Source organism: Numida meleagris, chromosome 1 (genome assembly GCF_002078875.1).
Source record: "Numida meleagris isolate 19003 breed g44 Domestic line chromosome 1, NumMel1.0, whole genome shotgun sequence".
Lineage (NCBI taxonomy): Eukaryota > Metazoa > Chordata > Aves > Galliformes > Numididae > Numida > Numida meleagris.
The window spans coordinates 120,173,271-120,196,802 of NC_034409.1; the positions used below are offsets into that span (position 1 = coordinate 120,173,271).

The 23,532-nt window shown below is 39.9% G+C and overlaps 1 protein-coding gene across 40 annotated transcripts in view; it reads right to left on the reverse strand.

The window, feature by feature from the left end:
• GLRA2 (glycine receptor alpha 2) overlaps nt 1,878-23,532 on the reverse strand; it is a 198,459-nt gene continuing 176,804 nt past the window's right edge. For all 40 annotated transcript variants that reach the window (XM_021410252.1, XM_021410208.1, XM_021410189.1 and 37 more), the window contains one exon: nt 1,878-3,380. In XM_021410252.1, the coding sequence (XP_021265927.1) occupies nt 3,102-3,380 (279 nt within the window). In that variant the 3' untranslated portion in view covers nt 1,878-3,101. The remainder of the gene's footprint in view (nt 3,381-23,532) is intronic.

The following is a 23,532-nucleotide window of genomic DNA, read 5'->3' on the forward strand; positions in this document are numbered from 1 at the left end:
CCTTTGCAGGAGATGCCAGTGCCTGCAACCTCCAATCTCGCAGATTACTTCCACATTCCTCCAGAATGTTTTCAGTAACATCACTTACCTAAGGCTGTAAGTTTTGGTTGCTACCTTACCTTTGCTCAGCAGTTCCTGGGCCACCAATGTCAATAACAGGTTTGAACAAAGATGAAGGGCTCTAGCAGTTCAGCCTGCAGTAGCTAAATATAATTTTCCCATCAGTTCTTTCCGATTGCCTATTTCCTACTGCATCTCATGCTGGGGAAGAAGTGAAGCAGGGTGAGAAAGTCACAATGCCTGTGGAGGAGTGGTGTTGGCCTTTACTCCTCACTTCTGCAGCAGGAGAAAAAAATTTATCCCCAGAGGCATCATACATCCCTGGATTTCCCCCCCAACAGTTATAAATTGTCAGTAACTCATGTGAGACTCTAAAAGCTTCTATTGCTATAACACCTATGACCTATGATTCAGAGGATTGTAAGTGATGGCTCTGTAGCCTGAAAAAATATGGAGAAAAAGTACAGAGAAGCAAAAAGAGATCTCTCATATTGCACATTTTTGACACTTTCCTCCTATGGCAATGAGATTTTTCTTAAAGTTTCTTTTTATTGATTTGGCTTTATCATAGTGCATGACAGCATCTATCCAGTGAGAGATGACTTAACCTTTCTCCTCAAGTACTGAATCAGTCAGGTCCATCCAGTCACAGCAGGATGCCAAAGACCTGACCTGATGCTACGTTCCTAAAGACCTGCTTTAAAAACATGCTTTCTTGATAAATTAGAAGCCGTTATAATTGTTTTACAGCTAAATGTGAATAGTTTAAATGCCTCAGGGCTTCATTTTGTCTTACTAGCTAGAATTTTGTCCTGTAGCTTTGCCAATACATCTGGACACTCTTCAGAATTAATCCTGTATCTCCTCCCTTCTATCCTGCTGTATTTCCTACTTCACGGAGTCTGTTTGCTTGGGACTTACTTATTTTCTAAGCCATTCTTTCTCCTATTACATTAGTGTCTTGAAATGGAACTACTCCACTATTTTAATCTACTACATCTCTGAGTGCAAGGTGACTGCTTTTTTCAGTCCTTACTTCTCTGGTAACTCTACTGAGCATTCATTTAGGAAAGCTGTGTCCTTCTGCAAGGCCACCTACCGTTGTGATTTGACTTTTAATCTGAAGGCAGTTTCTCAGCCAGTTTACATCTTCCTGGTGCCAGTCATACTCTTTGAGGGAAGGCTCTTTGATTCCTGCCTGATATCAAACCCTCCCTGGGTGAGATGGTTCACAGAACCATGGAGCAGCACACTGGGAACTCTTCTGTATCATGATGAATGTTATCAGCATACCTTAAACCTGATCAGCAGAATGTATTCTAGCAAACTATTTACTCGATGCTTATAGCCATGCACTGCAAAGTACACACCTGGATCCACAGTCTCAAAGACATGAAGCAGACTATTGCAATTCAGTCACAAATGTAAGCAGCAGGGGTGTTTACAGACATGAGGAGGGTAAGGGTGATGTATACAACTTTGTCTTTCTGTCACCAATTTACATAACTGCTTGGGAATTAGCCCTGTCAAGACCTCTAGATTCCCTCCCTGGTCACGGGAGGTGCAGCTGGTGGAAGCTGCTCAGGTTTGGCTCAGCCTTGTACGACATTTTGACTATGACACATTCTAGCTAGACACATTCTAGACATTCATTGACATAATCCCAGGGGCAACAACACCTCTTTTACTGTAGGATTGATACAAAATTAGATCAGCAGAAGGTTGCTTTTTACCATCTTTTTCTTGACAGAGCAGTGGAACAGTGGAAGAGCCGGGCCCGGGTGGGAACAACTCTATTGCAAATGAAGAAAAGAGTGTAGGGAATGATAGTAGCACATTTAGCTTTATTGGAATTGAACAAATACTTTTTTGTTTTAATAAACCCTTTTACAGCAAGTGTAAAATTTTAACATTTGATTCATTTTATGTTACAGGTTGTCTTCTTCTGTGTAAGCAAAAATACCATCTTTTTTTTTTTTAAGTTTTACTTTCTACGTTAAAACATGTAGCAAGGATTTGAATAATGCAGATCCGGCACCAAAAGGTAACAGGTTCTGAAAATCACAGTACAGTTTTAAAATTCTTAGGTTAATTATGATATTTAAAATGATAGCCACTTTGAGTAAAGATATAAATTAGAAGTCTGTAAACAAGTTGTGTTTACCTATAGAGCTATTGATTGCAGCTACAATGAGAGCAGTAATAGAAACTCAATGCTGAACTGAGCTACACCTTTGAGGAACCAAGTTCTTACTACGTAGTGTGGTACGGGGTAGCACAATAGGTAAAATACAATTTGGCACCTCAAGTTGCATGTAAAATCAGCAGAAATAAAATGAAGTAAGTGCACTATCTTCCAACAAAAATAAACTGGGCAGTTTCACTGGTTTTGGAGTGTCAGCTATCAAATAAATCACACAACACACAAGTTCAACCCCAAAATTACAATTCTAGTAAAGCAAGATAATATTAAAATGCACACCCACAAGGATAGTAAAGTATAAATCTGTTTGTTTTTGTTTTTCCTCTCCTTTGTCAGTAGAAATAATTTACAACCCACAAAAGGACTCCTTGGTGAAACCACTAACTACAGACATGGTCATGGAATGTAGCTCAGTAGACTTGTTTCAAATAGAAAGGCAACATTATCCTGAAAAAGTTTGGTCCTCTTATAACTCACTGTACTGTAGCCACCACAGTCTCTTGGTAGATGTTTTAGGAGCACTGTTTGTTTTCTGATTCTCTTATGTTTCAAACAATAATATGTTGGTGATAAAGTTGAGTAAAATTTGGCCCCTTTTACAGATGTCTGGTCAATGCTGAACCTGGAAGAAGAACACTGAGAGTACATAAGGGGAACCCTTATTGACCGGTCTCAGGCATATTGTTTCATGCAATCACTTTTCCTTCTATAATTCTTTCATCTTCTCTTCAGAGTTCTGAGGGGAAAAAGAAACCCTTCATCCAAATGACAGAAAGACATTTCACTGTTTATTTACATGTGGATCACTTTGGCTGACAAGTCCTGGCAAACCAGTTTCCTACTTCTTGTGAATGTCCTCATGCCTTATAATTTTGTATGTAATCCAGTAAAAGATGTTGAAAATGAGGAAGGCGAGTGGGAATGCAGCACGGGATATTGTATCAATCCTTTTTGCGCGGTCAACAAACTTCTTTTTGATGGAATCTGAATCCTTTGGTGGTGCTGGAGGTGGGTTCGGTGGAGTAGCCTTGACTGCTGTGCCATCTTTGACTTGGAGACAGTGACCCATGCCATAGCCACTGAAATTGAATCGACTGTCACGAGCAACCTCATCTTCCTGGGAGAGATAGAAGACAAATAAGAGACACAATCACCTGTCTATCGAGCATGCCGTTCACTTGAGTAGTTGAGATGCACCCCTCCAAAGCACCTAAGTAAATCAGCTGATTAAATTACAATACAAAATCTAGATTTAAAAGACAAGTAATTAAAACTCAAGTAATAAGACAAGGAAATTAGGTGACTGCCAATGTTTGTCAATCTGAGCTTTTCTCTATGACCAAACCAACCAATCCAAATGAGTAGCCAGTTGTATCCCAGCCCCATAAGTAAGAGATCTGACTTCACAGATTTCTCATTTCCTTTGACTTGCTGCAGCAAGCAGACCTAGTTATGTTGGCAGCAGGGTGTCTGCTCTGGCAGGGTTGATTTGAATGGCCCAGATATTCAGGGGCCAAAGGTCATGGAAGAGAATATCCTTGGCCCAGTCTAACTGCAGCCTTGCATCTCCATCCCAGATCTACAAAACAAGGGTCCCCCATGCTCATAGGAATGCTCTGAGAATCAGTACTTCAAAGGACACTGAGTGCTTGGATTTAGTGGTAACAGGAAGTTAGGTGCAATATTGCAAGCTAACATAGCACCACCTTGCAGAATTCCATTCTTTCTCTTGGCTAAGTAGGTAATATTTGGTTTTGGAAAGATGAGTATCTAGCACTTTATCATCATGGCTGTGTGATGAAAAGTTTGAGGCTGTTCATGCTGGTAAAATCTTACAGCCACTTCTCCTGTCTGACAACACAGTAATATAGGAGTTAACAGTCACTGGAAGCCCTCCATAAAGAGTACAAAACCAGTATTCTTTTTTATTCCGGCAGTGATGAAATGTAGATCCAGCAGCATGCCCTAAACACTTTCTCCTCGACTGACAAATACTTCGCTGTTGAATATAAATGACCTCTTCTTGAGATCACAAGCAGCTCACTCACTCAGGGAATACTCCCTCATATTTCTCACTAACCCACAGCCTTCTGATCTTAACAGACAATAAGAGACTGCAAGAAAAAAACATCAGAGCTGTAAGATATTGAATAAAGAGCATGTTTGCTGAATTTGGGATGGGGATTGACAATAATTTACTCCAAATCAGGATGTAAATCATTGCTCCTTCACAGCAGCACTGCTTTCAATAACTGCATTTTTCTCTCTCCTCATCTACAGCATTGGATTTGGCTGTGTCATTAGGCTTGCTCTCCTTACCTTGGAGCTAACATGCAAATGAGAATAACCTGTGGTGAGATCCAAAAATATCAAATGAGAAATAGTCACTCTGAGGTGAACTGAGTGCTTATGGAAGGCAAATAAGCAGTAAACAGTGCTTCTGAGACCCTGTCACTTCAGGCTGAAGACTATTCTACAGTTTACTCATGAACAGGTGGATAATTGCGTTACTGTAAGGCTGTTTCAGCACCTATCCAGGATTTATATCTCTTTCATCTCCAAAGCTTACCATCATTAAGAAAAATAAGTTTAGTCTTCTCCTATTTCAATTTTATCTATATACAGTTTGCAGTTCCTCTGTGAAAAACCCAAAATTCTGCTTGTCTCAGTGTTTGTACACATCTAGATCATTCTAAAGATAAAGTCACTGAGACCTAAGTTCTGGATAGTCTTAAGCAAGACTTCTCTTGCATGACTTAACAACATCACAAAGTCCTCCGACAATACAGGGAGATGCCTCCATTGCACTTTCCCTTTTTACTGAATTTGAAGAATAAAATGCATGCCCAGGAGATGAAAGTTGATTAAAAAGGATAACAGATTTTGAGCAGCTGTGTTACCATATGTACTTCATTCATTTTTTTTTTTAAGTTTAATTTCTGTTACTAGTGAGGGATCTATGGGGGGAAGCAAAAAGTCCTGAACCTCACGCAGGACTTGGAAAGCACAGACTTCCATGCTCTGCTGGACCACAGCTTTGTTTTGAGGGGCTGAGCAATTCACCTTCAATATTACAGCCCGTTTTTGAGCTTACATTATTGTAACCTTTGTGAGAAGCCATCTAGATTAGGGAAAATTACCTTTAAATTGCATTCTACCAGTTCTTCAGCACAAAACCTTTAGTAGTAAGGAGCCATCCACTTCCCAACAGTATTCAGAGCCTTACATTTCCCCCCACCAGACAGTTGGTTGTACCAGTTCTTTCTCTTAAAACCCAGAGGAAACTTTCCCCATACTTCCTTTCTATTTAGGACTTTCATAGATAACAATTTACATTGGATACAAGAGGTACAGTATTCTGGGATATGAGGAGTATGTGCTCAGCTGCTTTCTCTGCTTGAGCAGATTTCAATTTCCTTCTCCCTGATGAAAGTTTGAATCAGCTTGTTACCTGCTCTCCCAACATGGTGGTGTTTGCTCACTGCAAAAAGTGTGCATTTCTGTAGCTTTTATGTTTACCAGAAAAACTCATTACAAAGCCTAAATAACTAATGAAGAGAATAGTACTGAGTTTCTATTCTGCCACTTTTTTTCCAAGAAAAAATTATCACTAGTAATACCTAAGACCCCACTTGAGCAGGGGATTGGATGAGATGACCTCCAGATGTCCCTTCCAACCTCAAACATGCTGTGATTCTGTGATCTATGTCCTTCTGTAAGCAAGCAAAACCACAGCTCTTACAAAGCACAGCTGGTGGCCCTCAGCTCCACCCCCATCCCATGGTTTTCAGAAGTAAGACCCTCCAGAAGTTGAAGTGGCTTTTCAGTCTGGCACCTGCCAGCCATCTAAGCGCTGCCAGCATCTGCAGTCTCACTGGCAACACCTGGCACCATCAGGGCTCTCCCATCTGACAAGGCATCACCTGAAATACCTTGAAGTAGTGAGGTCTCTGCCCTCTTTCATGAAATAAGTAAAACAGGAAAATCAAATCTCCTGTGGAGATCAAGACCCACATGTCTGTGGGAGGAGGACCTATTTCCAGTGATACTGCAGTCAGATGGATGTCCACTTGGTCCCCTAAGCCCTTGAACCTGCTCCACTCGAAATAAAGCAGGAAGGAATGAAAGGCTTCCTCTCTGCTGCTGAAAGAAAGAGGGCCAGGGGGTAAACACTAGCCCTGGAACCTCAGGGTCCATGCTGCTTACTGGTTTTCTCACTCTGGTGTGGATCACATGGGCAGCTTTTCTCCAAGATAGAACTGCTCCTCTGGAGCCTAGCACTACACACTGTGGTCATTAGCCATATAGTGATACTTCATGGCCTCGGGAAAAATTAAGTCCCCAGTGTGCTTTATTTTAGCAATGCAAACATAGTTAAAGAGACTATATTTAAAGCACTTTTGTATTACTGCAAAGCTATAATGTGACATTTCAGAGTATCTTCCAGTATTCTGTCATATACAAAAGATTTTGGGGAAGAGTCACGGAAATAGGATACCAAGTTTAGTTTATTTGACAAAGAGAACCCTTTTTTCATGTTTCAATGTGAGATGAAGAATTGACCTCAGGCACTTTCCTTTAACAGCCTCCTTTCACCTGGGGGCTTGGGGAACTACTGGGCATACTACCTCAGGTACTTTCTAACATGGCTGCAGAATCACTCTTCATTCCCAAGGTCATATTCAGTTTGCACCATCTCACATACCCTACAGTGTAGTCTCATCTGAAAACAGTCTTCTGTTTGTATTTTTCACTGGCTTAGTCACTGGTAAAAGTACAAACCACACTGCAAACGTTTCTATCTTTGTTTTCATCAGTCTACACATAAAACTTGCATTCATTTTAAAACAGGATCTTGCTTGCTTCAATTCCAGGTTATTTGTGTTTTTACAGATTTTGAAACTAAAATCAAAGAGTGGTTAGAAAGCACTGACACCAGAGTGGTAGAATGTACTGCCATTAAATTGACTTACTTTATCCTTCTAAAGGGATATGAAGTGGTCTTGCATAATACATACCCACAACTCAATCTGCCCTTGATAAACACATGGGGAAAAGAGTCACAAGCTTGGATGGAAAGCAGAAAAGAAATAAATAGTAAAATGAAAGTGTTCTTTTACTGTTTTTCTCTCAGACATTCACACTCCTGAATATTTTATAACTATCCTCTGAAAAACTTACGTTTCCTGAGAGTAAGGCAAATGCTTTCTACAGACACATTTTAAACACCACCTAGTTTCCTAAATAGGGTTATGTACGTTATCTTACAGTGTCACACTGAACATATTTAGATGTTGCCTATAAAAAATTTTCATCAAGCAAGAAGTTATTTTTTTTCCCAAATTTTTATTTCCTTTTATAAATTTAAACATTTTATTTGCTCTACAATGCGATGGCATTAGATTCTCTTGTCTTAGCTTTACAATAGACAACATCTAAATCAGAGGGATCATATTTTTGATATGGTTTTCTTTATTCATCTTCCATCTTTATAAAGCTGTAATTTCTACTCCATCAAGTCTAGAATGTAATTCATACCATCAAACTCAGGTCAAAGCAACCAAGAATGGGAAAAATAGTTCAGAAAATCAGTCAGTTCCCTGCCTTGCATGCACAGCTTTCTCTACAATTTATTCTGAAGTTCTTTGTCCAGACCACTTTTAAATACTTATTGTTAGCATTGACTCAGTTTTAAGGATAAGGAAAATGAGAGAGAGACTGGCTTCAAATATTGTATTTAATTTACTCTCTGATGTGATTTATTCTTTTAATTTTGCTGCTCTTTTTCCAACATATGGTGGGCAAACGATTTAAACGACTATCTAGTTTAATTAAATTTCAAGGACATAGGAGATTAATTTTAGGTGTAGGGTAGAAAACATTAGGGAAAATTTCCTTTTGGCATTCATAAGCAAAAAGTTAGAAAACCACAATAAATTTAGACTTGAATGCAAAATGGAATCAACAGAAATTAGACAGCAAAATAACTTCAGAGACTTCCTTCCTAAATCATCATTATGGTTTTCTAGCACCTCTCATCTCTCAATACCTTACAAAATTCACAGGACGGTTTTTCAAAGACAGTCTTGCTTACATGAATTCAGTTCTCAGGAGTCAGTGAGTATGTGGAGGAAGGTAGTCTAACTGAGAAGTGTGGCTGGGTTTTCAAATCCTTGTTGGTTTCCACACAAGGCTCTAACAAAGCTAAATTGTCAGGAGACAAGAGGGAAGGTCCTTTCATGGATTAACTATTTAAAAAGCAATAATGGAGTTTAGGAATAAAAGGTCAGTTTTATAACTGAGGAATTTTCTGGAGAGGTTCCCCTAAGCATCTGCAGTAGAGCTAGCAACATGGAAGAGATTCTTAAACAATCTGAGGAAAAGGTTGCCATGTGGAGGCAGGCAGGATAAACAGAGTATTCAGAATGGACAAATCTCAACCAAACAGAAGGATGACTAATACAAAGTGACTAAGTTACAAAATTGTAGTAGATGAAGTGCAAGCTAAAGTGCATTGCAAAAAAAACCCCTATTTAGATGCAAGCAATAATTTGCTCAAAACTAGTTCCTTTTGGGGGTCATAGTTGTGGGAATTACCACAGAGGTGGCTGAAAACATTAGTCCACTGCTAAGTGGAAGTTAGGCAACAGGCAAATAAATCAGAAAATCTTTGCCACTTTATCCACTCCTGTTGCAACCAGTTTTTGAACATGAGGAGCATTTCTGTTTATCCAAAATCAGGAAAGACATGGCAGAATTAGATAAAGTGCCAAGAGGAACAGCAATAACAATAAAAGACTTTTTATGCATGAGGAGATGCAGAGTAGCTGAGATCTCTTCAGCTCAGAAAAGCTGTGTTTTAGGGATGGAGGAGAATCACAGAGGTCATAAAATCATGGTGAAAATTAATAAATGGAGAGAAAAGGAGTAGGTTCAGGTAATTCTTCTGTTTTCTTTCTTTCTTTCTCTCCTATGCAGGAAATAGGAACAAAATGACACAATGAAGGAGAAAGAGAGAATTTATTCTTTAGGAAGTGATCTTTCATTTACCTGTATAAATCATTGTGTGAAATGTTTCAGAGGATGAAAACAGGACAATGGCACAGATTCATTAAATATAGGTTAATGTGTGGATATTGAATATGTAACCTCAGTTCATGCAGAAGTACATCCTCAATTGCTTATTTTCATAGGATAGGAAAGACTTTCTGGATTTTTTATGGAGTTTTTGAACAAACTTTCCTAAACATCCATGCCTGGCCACTTCTGGAGAAAGGATCCTGAAGCAGAAGGCATTGATTTTCACCCTGTATGACATGCCTTAGAATTCAGATCTTCCATCTCTTAGTAATATACTAGGAGCCAGAGCTAGTGTTGAAATGTCCTGCATTTCCACTAATCTGTAGTACTTTGAGTGTCATTTTTCTTCTCTTCACACAGTTGTGCCTTGAGGCTAACTTGCTGGTGCAGAAAGAGATGACACTCACATAGCAAACCTCTGTGCTGCCATTCCTTAGTGGGTATGGGGGGGAATAAGGATGGAGCAAGTTCTGCTGGCATTTGGTAGTAAAGATGTCATCAACAGATTTCTCTGGTTTGTTCCTTCCTTAAAACTGCATGATCTCAGTTCACCTATGCCAGATGCCATTTCCCCTCCTCCAGGCTTCAGAGGAGCAGAAAGTGACGTAAAATTGTCACTTTCTCCCCTCGATCCTGCTCCAAGTATGGATCAAACAGGGCCCAAAATTTGCCCTAAGTATTCTTTTTCCTAAATATTCACCTGTGTGTTTCATCAAAAACATAAGTGGTCTTTGACTGATCCTGCAGAGTGGTGCTACCCCATCAGCATTCTGTATAATATACAGTGGTGGCTATCACAGTGGTGGTCCCTTTTCTACCTCTCTTAATACCAATTTTCCCTGTTCAGTGAGGTTTGTTTTTCCTCTCACTTGGACACTCATGCCTTATAAAATCTAAGTAAAATAGGCATTTTATAATAAATGGCATCATTTTAATTAATGGAAGAGAAATTGGTCATTGTCTTCAGTAAGGGTTTCCAAATGACAAATTTAGGTTTGTTTTAGAAAACTATGCCTAATCATACCTCCTATCTCCAATAAACAGCAGAAGAATCTATGAAGCATGACTGATTTACTTACTCTTTCTGTAAGAACAGCAAGTGAACTGTTGTTAATAGAATAATGAAGTGGTAGTTAATGTGGCTTCGCCCTGAACATTATCCAGCTGAAAGAGTAACATAACTTAAACATGTTGTGGAGCAAAAATATTTTCCTGCCTTGAAATATCTGTAAGTGGTATTTAAGTTTTTCAAGAAATCTTTAATAACAGAGATTATACAGTCAGTAAGGGTGATTAGTTTATTATCGAAAAATAAAAGATTTTCCTTCTTTGGGAAAGCAAGACTTGTTTCTCTCAATTTTGTAAATGCAGTTAATATAATTTTCTTATTCAACTTCATGTTTTATATATAATCTGATTAATATTTTAATTTTGAGGAAGGGAGGGAGAATTATAGGAACTGCTGTTTTGCAAAGCATCGTAGATGTAGCAATAGAGAATTATAGCTCCCAAATAAGAGCAGAGCTATTCTTAACACAGAAAAACTGTGCCTCGGTTTCCCTCACTTTTAAATGGCAGTGTCCAGACTCAGTGCTCTGTGTTGTACAGCCTGCATATTAAAATCCTCTGAGGGCGGTGGCATTTGAAGGCTGCTCTAAGTTAGCTCTCCTGCCAGTTCCCTTCTAATGGCAGCAAAGGCTGACCGGTTCAGCAGTGGGAATGGCACATCAGTCTGTTTTACATCAGACAAATGCATAGTAATGACCTAGATTTTAGGATAATCTGCTCTGACCAGAAGTCTGGTGGATACAGGGCAACCAGTTTGTCAATGCACAAGGCTGAGTAAACTGCAAAGCCAGCACTCAAACATGAGGCTACTCTGACATTTTACCCATCTGTGAGATGGTCCCATCGAAGCACAGGAGGGAGGGCAGCAGGGCGCTGTGGGTGGGGAAAAGCACGAGGACTGCTGGATGGAAATGGGGAGAGAAAAGGAGCACCGATCTGCCATTGCCTTTCCTACCACAGCACACAGGAGAGCTGAGCTCACAGCGCCCAGTTGTGGGCTGGGGGGTACCCAAGTGCCTGCCTCCCCAGGAGTTTCCCCACAGGGCTTCCTGGTGCTTTTCTCCAAGCAGATTTAAATATTCGGGGGGGGGGGGGGGGAAGATGGTTTCTATTGCACTTCTGGGAAATTTCTCACTGCTGTCTGCCTCAGCTGAAATACTTTTTAAATTACTTCTTTAGAGCACCCCTGTGCCCTGACCTCAGTATCTCAGTGTGTTATTTATTGAACAGTTGAAATTAAGAAAAAATGAAAAAATAAATACGTGTATATCTGTATACAAGGCCTAGAAATGACACTTAAGTGATCTGATTTATGCAGGTTACCCTCCAGAACCATACACTGGCAGTAACTTCTTCAGGGTTTGGTTTCAATTCCCCCAGCTCCCCAGTTTTTGCAGACAGGAAAACAGGGTCAGCCTGCAGCCCATCCTGTTGCAGGGACAGCATGCTCTGCCCTCCCTGCCGTGGTTGGTGCTAGGGACAAAGTGCCGCCACCTCTGCCCATTACTGAGGGCCAGCAGCATCCCACTTGGTGGATGCTGAGAGTGGGGAGCATCTGCAGGAGTGTGTGGGGGGAAAGGGAGGAGAGGCTCCTCTGTAGCCCTGCATGAGGTGGACAAGAGTAACAGGAAGGAAAAAAGAAAGGGAAAGGGAAACAGAAAGGGAAAGGGAAAGAGAAGGGGAAAGGAAGAGACAGGGAAAGATAAGGAAAGAGGCCTTTTTTCTCTCTCTGTGGATGCATTCTTTCCTTCAAGCCCTTTGCTACCAGCACAAACCCCAGCAAACACTTAGAGGGATTGCCAGTGCTTTCTCAGACAGATTTTGTGCATTTAATTTATGCAAATACCTCACAAAACAAATTAAATATTGCAAATTATATTAATAATTTAAATTCTGTAGCTAAAAATAGTCAGGAATATCTGCATCATCTTGAAATGTTCACATGCAAATTTTATAAGTTTTGTTATTTTTTTATGCTGAGAAGACAAACCAACTGATAAATCAATGCCTTCCTTTCCCAGTTATCAGTTCTTAGTACGGGCATCTAATAATAAATGTTTTTGGGGTTGGTTTTCTTTTTTTATCTTCCATTTCACAAATTATCCATCCTGGATTTGCATATAATTTTGTTCTTGTTAGCCAAGATCTCAATCTGCATTTCTCTAGCTGTCTTCACATAGCTCAGAAGCGTGACTGGGTTAAACAAAGCAGTTGCCAGCTACCTGCACTCCAGACTCTGTCACTGATATTAAATTGTTGCATCTTAGAAACATCTTGACTGTTGGAATATATTAGAAATTTACTATACAAATCCACTTTCATAGTTTCATTTTGATTTTCTTCTTTGAGGGTTATTCTATAAATGTCTGATATTATTTATTTATTCACAGCAAAATAAACATTCATCATGAGGTAAAAATCAATGGCATTCAATACTATAGCAACTTGATAGTCCAATCTTTACACAGATGGCTTATTTTTTCCTCATCTGGTAAGTAATAAATCCACAAATCCTACAAGGTCATTGGAAATATTCATCCAACAGAAAGGAAATAAGATTTCATTTAAAATGAGGTAGATTGTTTTTCTTCTGCTGTATTAAGCACAGAATTACATACATACACGCACGCATTCTGTTGGTATGAATACATATAAATGCATGTGTGCATCCTACTTAATTAATTTAGTACTCCTATGCCTTTTGCATTGGCTAAAGGAATCTATTAGTGAGAAACGCACTGAGCTGGAGTTGATATTTTCCAACTTAAAGTTAGGAGCTCTCACCAGAGCATTTCTAAAGCTGCAACCTCCATTTTGCTAGCTTTTCTGCTAGGTTTTCCCCCCTCAAATCTGACTACAGGTCTCAGGAGCAGAGATACAGGATACACAACCAAAAGTCATTAAACGTTCCCAATCCTCTCTGCCATGAACAGGCTCACTCGTGGGGTGCTGGCACCTCTCCAGAAGGACCATCTGCCCAGACCGGTAGCTAAGCAATAGATTGCCTGGTAGTGGACTTTTATTACTTGGCAAAACTGATTAAAAGATAACCTGAAATAATAGATATAGCAGTATATAAAAGGCAAGGGCAGATGAAATGTGGAAGAATGACTATAGCAGAGGAAAAGGTATTCTTGGGAGAGGATCTCAGATGCTCATCTGAACTCAAGTCTTGCTCAAGATGACTAAGAGAAACGGGAGAAGTTCCCAATTAATTTAACTAGAAGAAAGAGTGTGATGATAACATCACTCTCTAAAGACAAACAAACAAATGAAACCACTAAAACCTGTTATTCCAGTAGCCTTCCCCAAACATGTATATTGCATGCTTCATCTTCTATGTGTTCTGGAGTAATGAATACTAAATCAGAGTTTCCAATGTCTGCCTTTGGGTGTACTGAAGAGATCAGTACTCACTTTGAGGGACTAAGGCCACTTGATATTGAGGTGCTACTTCTGATATCAGCCTTGAGGGCTAACACCTGGGGGAGGAAGGGTTTTGTTCAGAAAATGTGCCCCTGTGTCAGAGTACAAAGCAAAGCAAGATACCACCTGGACCAAGGGAGACCTGGCAGCATGGATTTCTACCTCACTGGGCCTCCAGCAGCCTCGTGAATACCAGGCAGGAATGTTCTGCCATGACCGAGTAACATGACGGCTCATTCACAATGAGTGGACATCATCCTGACTTGTTTGTCCTCTGAGCTGAAAACATGGATGGTGTCTTAAAACCACTAATGAGAAATACAAGCAAATCAATTAAGGAAATGGTTTTTATGGCCAATCTCAGGCAGTGTCCTTCCTTCTACAGCTGTCTCTTCTCTGTGATTCCTTTTCCATTTTTTTCTACTGTACATTTTGCATCTTAATTCCTAGTTGTGCACCTGCCTAACTCCTCTTTGATATTTTCACCCTGGCTGATTTCCGAACACGTGACCTCTACCTTCTACTTGCAGAATTCGATTCCTTCCTCAACCCCTGTCCGCTCTAGCCTCTGCAGACCTTCCTGGTCTCTGCAACTAAATTCTCTTCCCTGAAAGGAAAGACAAATCATTAAAATAGAGCTCCACCTTTCTGACACCACTTCTGACCTGAGAGGTTTTATTCGATCTTTTAAGAATAATCAGGAAATTATCTACTTTTTAAAAATAGCTTACTTCCCCCTATGTATATCCACAGAGCTTCTAATTGCTCATAGAGTTTCCAGTACCACAAAGTATTTTGAAATGTATCACTACACATTCACCCTGCTGTTCATGATACACCACAAGCCCCACAACCAGCGTGGAAAGCTGGACATCGCCAAGCGAGTTGTCCCAAGGAGCTTTCCGTGCCTTTATTCTGACTGCCCAGGGCTTGCAAAAGGAATCAAATGGAGGCTTTGGAAAATGAATACAATAATGTCAGCAAAATCCAAAAGTGGGATTTTTCTTTTATTCTCGGTTTAAAGTTCAGCAAAGAGAGTTATCACTTGTGCATTTTACATGTTGTTCAAGTCTACCAAAAACACAGTAAGGGGTTAAAGTGTTCATGTAGCAATAGATTAGAGATTTGGCATGCTCTAGAATACTCCAATGACATGTCTAATCACAGCAGTACCATCTGCTTTTCCTTATACGTGCTAAATTTATAGCACTGTGTTAATTTCTATATCAATTTACACACCACCTACAGGAAATTATACTCAACAGATAAGTAATATTTGGTCTTTGTTATTTATCTTTAGCAAACAGTTAGTACATGTAAATGTTTCTCCAGTTACTCTCAGCTCTCAGAGAAAGGAGTTCAGAGATCACTAACATTGACTACGTACTTTCTTTTTTTTAAATCTCTGATAAAAACTGACTTGCGATTCAAATGTTATTTCCCTAAATTATTGTTCATTCAGGTCTGACTAGAATTTTGAGAATATTTGACATTCTGAAAGGTGGTCAGACTTCCATCCGGAGTCTGGACACCAGGACAATAGAAGAACCCTGTATTTTAGCTCCATTATAAATAATATAATAAAATGAACCTCTCATGTGGAGAGGAAATTTTGTTATACAAGAAAGTTTAACTGTACCTTCTCTTCAGATGTCATTCAATTTGGCATTATAGAAAATACCATAATTGATCAGTATCATAAACATACCTACAATACACACGGTCCTGTTCTCCCCGTAATTTGGAAAGAAACGAAAAGAACAGAACAAGACCACAGAGTCTGCACAATACTGGAAACATCCTGCTCCTCAAGCTTGGTTACTGAAGCACTGAAGCACAGGAGGACAGAAGGCTGGGCTGTGCATGCTCTGTTCAATGGCCATCTGGGGTTTCTACAGGTCTCCATCAGCGTTGTGGTAAGATGGTTTACTGAAAATCCAAGAGCTTGCTCATATGCAGTGTCTCTGCATGACATTGTGCTGAATAATTTCTTGTCATCATATGAAGGGCTGAGTTATCCCTCTCTGGGTCTGAGGGAAGCAAGTATTTCAAGGCATGAGACCACTGAAGAACCTCCTGAGGGGGCAGCTGTCGAGAGGATATTTTAAATGCATTTGCTGCCTTTAAATAGATGGTTTCAGCTTGCTAGTCTTGGAATGGCTCCTAAAATAAACATCAGTATAAAAAATAAGGCTATTTGTTTTGGATGATTAAGAGAATCTGGCTCATATATCCAAGGTGTGACAATTCCAATCACATCTTCATTTTAATTTACAGGCCAAGAAATAAACGAGGCTTTGTTACTGTTTGTGCTGCTGGTACAATATATTTGGCATAATAATTTATGGTATTAGTAAATTGACTCACTGGACTGCCCTTGATCATATGTTCCATTTTCTACTCAGTGGGGCCCTCTCTAACAGCTATATATAACCAGGAAGAAAAAAATAACAGACAGCTTTCTCTTAGATCATTACAAGATGATGTTGAGTTTGGTTTTCCTGTTGCTTCAAAGGTTGCAAATGATGTGATCTTTCCACCATCACAGAAAATATATGGCTGTTGTTTGTCTGGCTTGTCAATTCCTCATACAGAAATCCAATACTCCCCACTTGTCACATATTCATCTCAGATGCATATTCTCTTGCAGGGCCCTAAATGAAACACTCGCTACATTCCTACCTGCCTGTTTTCAAGTCTTGGCTTCTATGGTCCTTCCCTGTCAAAACCCAGTCGTCACATTAGCAATCCACATGAGCACTTGCAGTAAATGTGTAATCTCCTGATTGTAATTAAAATTCTGCACGCTTTTGTATTAAATAAAGAAAATCGTTGTGCATCTTAATCCATAGCTCTGCTCTTCTGCCACAGTTTTTAAATGTCTGATCACTGAGCTAATTGCGCAGGCAGGTTGTTTTTAGAGTGTATCATGCATTTACTAGTTTTATATCTCTGTCAAAATAAGTATTGGGATCATTTTGGCTCTTCATGAGTGTGCTGAAAAATTGTTTCCTCAGTCCAGGCAGAACTTAAAATTAGGAGTGACCTCTAAAAGGGGCCGGAGGATGAAGGGCAGTTCTCTGAGATAGGAAAGGATGAGAGCAGAGACTCAGAGAGCAGGCTCAGCAGGAGATCAGCACACGTTACAACATATGAATCTGTGCAGCTGTATTTCAGCAGCATATCTGCAGCTGTGCTGCTGATGAGGGAAGGGGAACCGCAAAGCCTTGGGGACAGAAAGAACCTATTGTTATTCCTGTCCAGAAGGGTAAATAATTGTTCAGAGTCTTTTTTACTGACCTTTGTTCCAGGAGTGCTTGAGAGTCAAGGAGAATTACAGGGTGTAAATCAGAAATACCCAGTTACAGGTCAGCACATTCACCAAGAGATATAATTCAGCTCACAGTCTCCCTGAGGAACAATCCCTCACAAATCTCTCTTAAACTCCTGCCTGATGTATTGGGCACATTACAGAAGGAACTATTTAAAAGCACTGATTAATATTTTCAGCCACTGTAAATCTCCCAGCATCCTGCTTGGTGCTGGCTGTGCCAGCTGGCTCTTGAGGACCCCTCTTGCTCCTGCCCTCTGCCATCCTCCAATTCTGTGTGTGTAGTTAAACAATGGAAGAGGAATCAATAACTGGCCAGCCCACACAGCTTCCTCTACACTGTAATGCTTTAAACATGCAAAGAGGCTAAAGTCTAAGCCTCTTTGCTTCAAATGCTACTGACAGAAAAGATCCCTGGGCTCATACGAATCTGGTACCAGTTCCTAAGACATCTTCACTTTCACATGGAAGACAAGAGGGGAGGGAGGACTTGTGGGGAAGGGGAGGCCAAAATTCAAATTGCACCATGTCCTGCCAATCACTCTGCAGTGACCCACCTTGGGATTACAGGCATCTGTCTTAGGCTAAGGCAGCCCACAGCTTGCACAGGAGGCAAGGAAAGCTACACCCCAAAAACTTTCTTTCTACTTCCCCTCTGATGTATAGCACCTCTCTATGCGCGAGCTAGTTCGTGTTTTATAGCTGAAAGAGGTATTTGACAGACTCATCAGAGCTGGGTTAGGCAGCAAGGAGTGTACAGCTGTGAGAGGAGAAAAGTGAGACAGAGCACTGGCTGAGATGCCACGTGCAGTGAAGTCATCTGTTAGCACTACATAGTGTGGGAAGAATATTTGGGAAATAACAACTGTTAGCATCAAACCCAGCGATGAAAAAATCATGCCACGATACAAGTCAGATATTCAACCACAGCTATACAACTACCCCCAGGATAACTCATCATAAAAAAGGGGAAAGCAGTAACTGAAGAAAGAAGGGTGACAAAACCATTGGTCCACGCTTGTAACTAAAAAAAATTCTAACAGATTATTCCCACGACAAGATAACACAATATCAGCCACAAGGGAAAGTGAACAAAGATCAAAGAGCAAATAAGAGACAGACAACATAAGCAACCCCCCCAGTATCTAGAAGTAATAAAAGAACCAGAGCATCTTAAATGAGCTGTCGTGTATTTTGGGAAAAACATCCTTTGTGCAAACTTGGAAAAAAAAGTCTTTATTTACAGTTAGAGAGCAAGACAACATTTTCCGTGCCTGCAAAAACTACTCTCCTTGGAATTTTTATTATTCTCTCTCACGGTCCTATGTGGTCCCTATGAAAAAGTACATTAATATCTCCACAATGTGAGTACCCAGCACAGGTAACACTAAGGGCAGAATAATAAAAGACCAGCCCATTAGTGACAAATACAGAACTGACTCCACTGTAGTTCATGATAGACGAATCTAGGACATCTCTAAAATAAGGAACAAAATGACAGTGCTCAAAAACGTTTTAAAAAAAAGAATTACAACAACTAGCTAATCAATTTGCTTTTCTGTAGGATCTGAAGCCAACATAAAAGATAAAGGCATGGTACAACAGAAGTGACTTAGTACTTTGTGATACATATTTTTTAATTATGGGAGCACATAATTTTGTTTTTCCCCATGGTATTTGCTTCCATCCTTGGGTGAACTAAAGACCACTAGTAGCTCACCAACTACCATCTGGGAAATGTGGAATGGCAACATGAAGCAGGGCTTATGCTGAAGTCCCTAAGTATGCTAAAATTGTTCCTGCTTTTATTTTTATCATTGTATGAACACAAATACATCAGAGCAGGAAAGAAAATCCAAACACAGAATATGCCTCACATAACTAGCCCTCCTCCTTTTTCTTTCAGCCCCACTCTCCTTACAGGCACAGTCACCAAACTCTGTATTACTTTGTTCATAACAAATAACAACCGTATCCTGTGCAAATGCATTGCAATTTGCAAAACCATTAGCTATCCTATTTCCTTTCATCTAATACGTAGCTTTGGTTATTTCTATTTCTTTATTAACCTCAGAAAATATATTTCTCCACTACCAATACCCTTTTCACTCCACACAATCCTGGCTGTTCCAATGGCCATATGTACTCCTAGTTGCACAAATGCTGAGGAGCTAACACTAATAACTCATAGCAAGTTTACAAAAAGTGTTTTAATAATTCATAAATCATCACATTGAACTGACTGCTCTATCCATAAATAGTAAAGGCTACTCATCACAAAAATACCTCCTCTGGCTTAGAAAGTCCTTGAGTTGCAAAGTCCTAGGGCCCAGGAAGATGAATTGAGGACACGTAGCTGGGTACTTGTCCTCCTTCCACATTGAACTCAGGGCCTCCTCCTTCAGCAGCAGTCACAGAAAGCTCCTTGCATTAGACAGAGCCATGCCCTAACACAAGGTATCTTTCTTGGGCTATATCGTCTCTGGATGGATCTTGCCACAGTGAAGAGAAGCAGCTGTTTGCTAAACAGTTCCCTCATCTGTAATAAAGATCTATTAATTCTACCCTTTTCTCACTCAGAAAACAGATTTTTATGGGGTGATAAGAGGCTTGTCTACTGCCAAGTTGAAAGGGTAAGCTGAAAACAAATGCTACGATGAAGTACACATTGACTAGGCTGAAAAGCCAAAAAGCAGATTTGAAAACTGGGTAGGGGGAGCAACTAAGCTAACTCTTGGTAGGCCAAGGCTGAGAAGTAATTTAAAAAACAAAACAAACAAAAAGCAAGCTGTAAACTATGATAATTTTGAAAAAAGCAGGTAGAAAAAAAAATAAAAAGCAGCAAATCCACATTTTATTTGGGAGATCATTACTAGTAATGCTGGTGAGGCTCCCTGGCTAGAATGAGAAGCATGATAAAAGGCTCAGAGAAGGAACTGGAAAGAATAAACTTGGGCAACCTGAAGCCCAAGCATGACAGGACACGCCAGCATATGAGAGCCTGGGGAAAACTGGCAATTACCAGGTAGACAGGCACAAATGAGATCCAGTGACCTGTGCAGGAATCACAATGAAAGGGAGAATAATATCTAAAGTATGTTATGCCACCTCTGCTTTTTCCCTTTAGACATAAGCACTTACATACACAAATGCCTGTGGAAGGACCTGTCTGCTAGCATATTATCGGACTTTATGGTCTAATAAGTAAACAGCAGTTGAATAGCTACCTAATTTGCCACTGTCCCTCTGTAAAAGATAGGACAAGAACTTGCAAAACTTGAAGAAAGGCAGTTTTCTTCTGTGAAAATCTCAGGAGGGCTATAGAAAATACCTATTCAGCTTATCGATGGAGCATAAAATTTAATGAGCCAGAGCAGAAAGTCATTTTCTGAAGACTTCAGTACCCACTCATTGGTATAAATATCTGTAAACACAAGAATGCTGCCCGACTTTCACATGGGAGGTCCTATGACAGTGGTAGGGTCACCAACCCATTGTCAGTTTGAATGGAATACTTGTGCATTGTTAGCATCCTCATTGCATATGCAATTAAACACATGGTAGCATGTATACACAACCTAATTAATATAATTAGGTAAATAATGGTTAAAAAATAGTATTAGGACCTAGCCTGTGATGCACCAGTTCTCTCCATTTCATCAGCCTGTAACGGCACCATGCTCATTTAGACTTTCTATAACTTCCTTTGACTGCCATGCTCAGCACAGAAGAAGGGTTACAAGGCCTAAATTCTGCAGATGGAGAGAACAAGGAGAGCTACACGATGCTTCACAAGACCTCAAGACCATGAATGTGGCAAAACTTTTTTGGACATATTTATTGTACAGCTTTTGCCTGTGATAAAGAAAGCTGGGATAAGTCAACAGAAGGTAGATAAATGTATTTCTTGGAGAGTTTGTTGCTAAAGAGTCTCAGGGCTACCTCCATGGAGCTACCAATGTGATGCTGAAGAGGAAACACACAACTTGCTTTCCTGGAATGAAGTTTAAGAGCTCACAGTTGTGCAACTCAGATAATCCCTAATGAATACAATTTGTGATCTCCACTCTTAATTAGCTATTCTTTTGACAGATGAAGATTACAGAGCACCCGAAGGCAAATCTCCACCACCAGCCAGCCTGGGAAGGCTTAACAGAAAAATGAATGAGTCAGCTACAGGCAAAGCACTTCCACGGGACTAGCAGAAAGAATCACCCCAGAAAACTTTGCAGAGAGCAAGGTGAAGAGAGTAAGGTGAAAACAAAGACTTCCCTCCTCCTTGGATTTGTGTCATGATATCACAGAGAAATTAAAACCTTGGCACACTGGCAGAATAGCTGCACTTGTCAAGTGGATTGCATGTGTGTATGTCCAAAGGCACACAGAGTGTGTTTTTTTCAAAATTATAGAAATTTAATGAATCAAAGAGCTATGCAACCCCTCAAATAGAAGTTCCAGGCTTGATGCAGAAATTCAAAGCTATAATCCTGGACTTCTGTTGGTCCACACGTTTAGGTAATCACAGCAGCCTTTTCTGACCTTTCCAATCTGTTAATGTAAGAGCTAAAAACACCTTGGCACTCAGTATGCGAGATAAACAAAGCCAACCACTGGAAAACTGAGCTTACCAAAAAGAACACCAAGAATACCAGCTGTCTTCTTGGCATTGATCTTGAAGTAAATAAATGTTGGGTGGGCAGAACAAGGGCTGTGCCAGCTCTGAAATGCCATGAGAACATCCCAGTTACAGAGAATGGAAATGGGTAAATTCTTAGCGACCTGTGGCAGGACTTGGCAAGGAGTTTTCAAATGCTTCCAGTTTGAAATGGATGAGAATTTTGGGAAGACAGCAAGTGCTCAGATTATTTGGACTTTCCACTGTATCTCTTCCTAGCCCCTCCTGCTGTAGCAAAGAAAATCTCATTTCCTACCACCCACTCCTAGTTGGGCAATTACTTCTTTTCTGCAAGATGACAGATCAGTGTTATTGAAAGAAAATTAGAAAACAAAGAAACAACAACAACAAAAACCCTTTGTGAGAAGTACCCAAATGCAGATAACCATGTTTACACTAAACAGCATTTTTCTCTAGCAGTGGATCAAGTGAAATTAATATCTCTGATCATTACTTCAAACTAAAAATGTCAGTATCTGTCTCCAACCAATCAGTTTGCTATAAGTAATGAATATTACCTTAAAAAAGGAGTTACACTCTAATTAAAAAAAAAGAGGAAGTGAGAGAGAGAGAGAGAGAGAGAGAAACAATATACTTCAGCATCACTTTTTTAGAAGTACTATAAAAACTGGATTTTACTGGAACCCATTAAGTTTTTCAGACCTTGAAACAGCATGAGGTTTCAACAGTCTATTTAATACAATTTGGTTTTGCACAATGTCATTTGGACAACATCATTACAGAATGCTTCACAATTAATTACATTCAAATAGCAGCTTCTATCCCCAGTGGAGAATGGGATTAATTGGGTCAGATGTAAATACACGTTTCATGGATCCTACTGAACACTTGCCCATCTCACCAATTTACCGTGTAATTTGATACAACTAGTGTGCTATGCTCTGGAGATGCACAGAGCAAGCACGATTGCAAGTTAGGCTGGAAATACACTGATACAGCAATGCCGATATTCTTAGCCAATATTGTGTTTGGCTGTAAAAGAATGCCCTTTCATTCTCTTCCAGAAACCCTAATTTATTCATGTTGAAATTCTCTTCTGTGGAATATAAAACTTAGGATGGAGTTCAGAACTGATATAAAGTGTTGTGATCAGCATGAGATTAGAAGTTTGTCCCCTGCCTGATATCTTTACCCTTCCCTTGGTAAGAAGAACTGATCATACCTGCAGTGAGAAACCCTGAGATCAGGGCCCTGTTGGGTCCAGATTCTGGGCAGGAAAAGACTATATATAAGCTACCTATGGGGGATGAACGAAGCCGCCAATGTGGGACAAAGTTTGCCCCCATGTTGGGAAACCACTTTTCATGACCAAAATCTTGGGACTACAGTGGTTTTTTACCGTCTTTATGGAGTCTTAGGAAGGGACAGTTTAGGTTAAGTGTACTCCTCCTGAAGTCTTCTTCAGTTTTGATCGTCAGATGTTTATTCAACATTTTTTTCACAGAATTTTTCATGAAATAAGGTAGGCCAGAACATATCCAATGAAAGAATCACTGTATCTAAAATAATTCAGAAAACACAAATTTGTGCCCATGTCAGGTGGTTCTTGAAAAAATACTTCCTGTTGCTTTAAAGCCTCAAAAATAAGAACACTGATTCCTAGCTCTTTTTAGCTTCCTCTGCCCTATTTTTGGTTTGCACTCTCCCCTAGGTATAATAAAAAATGAG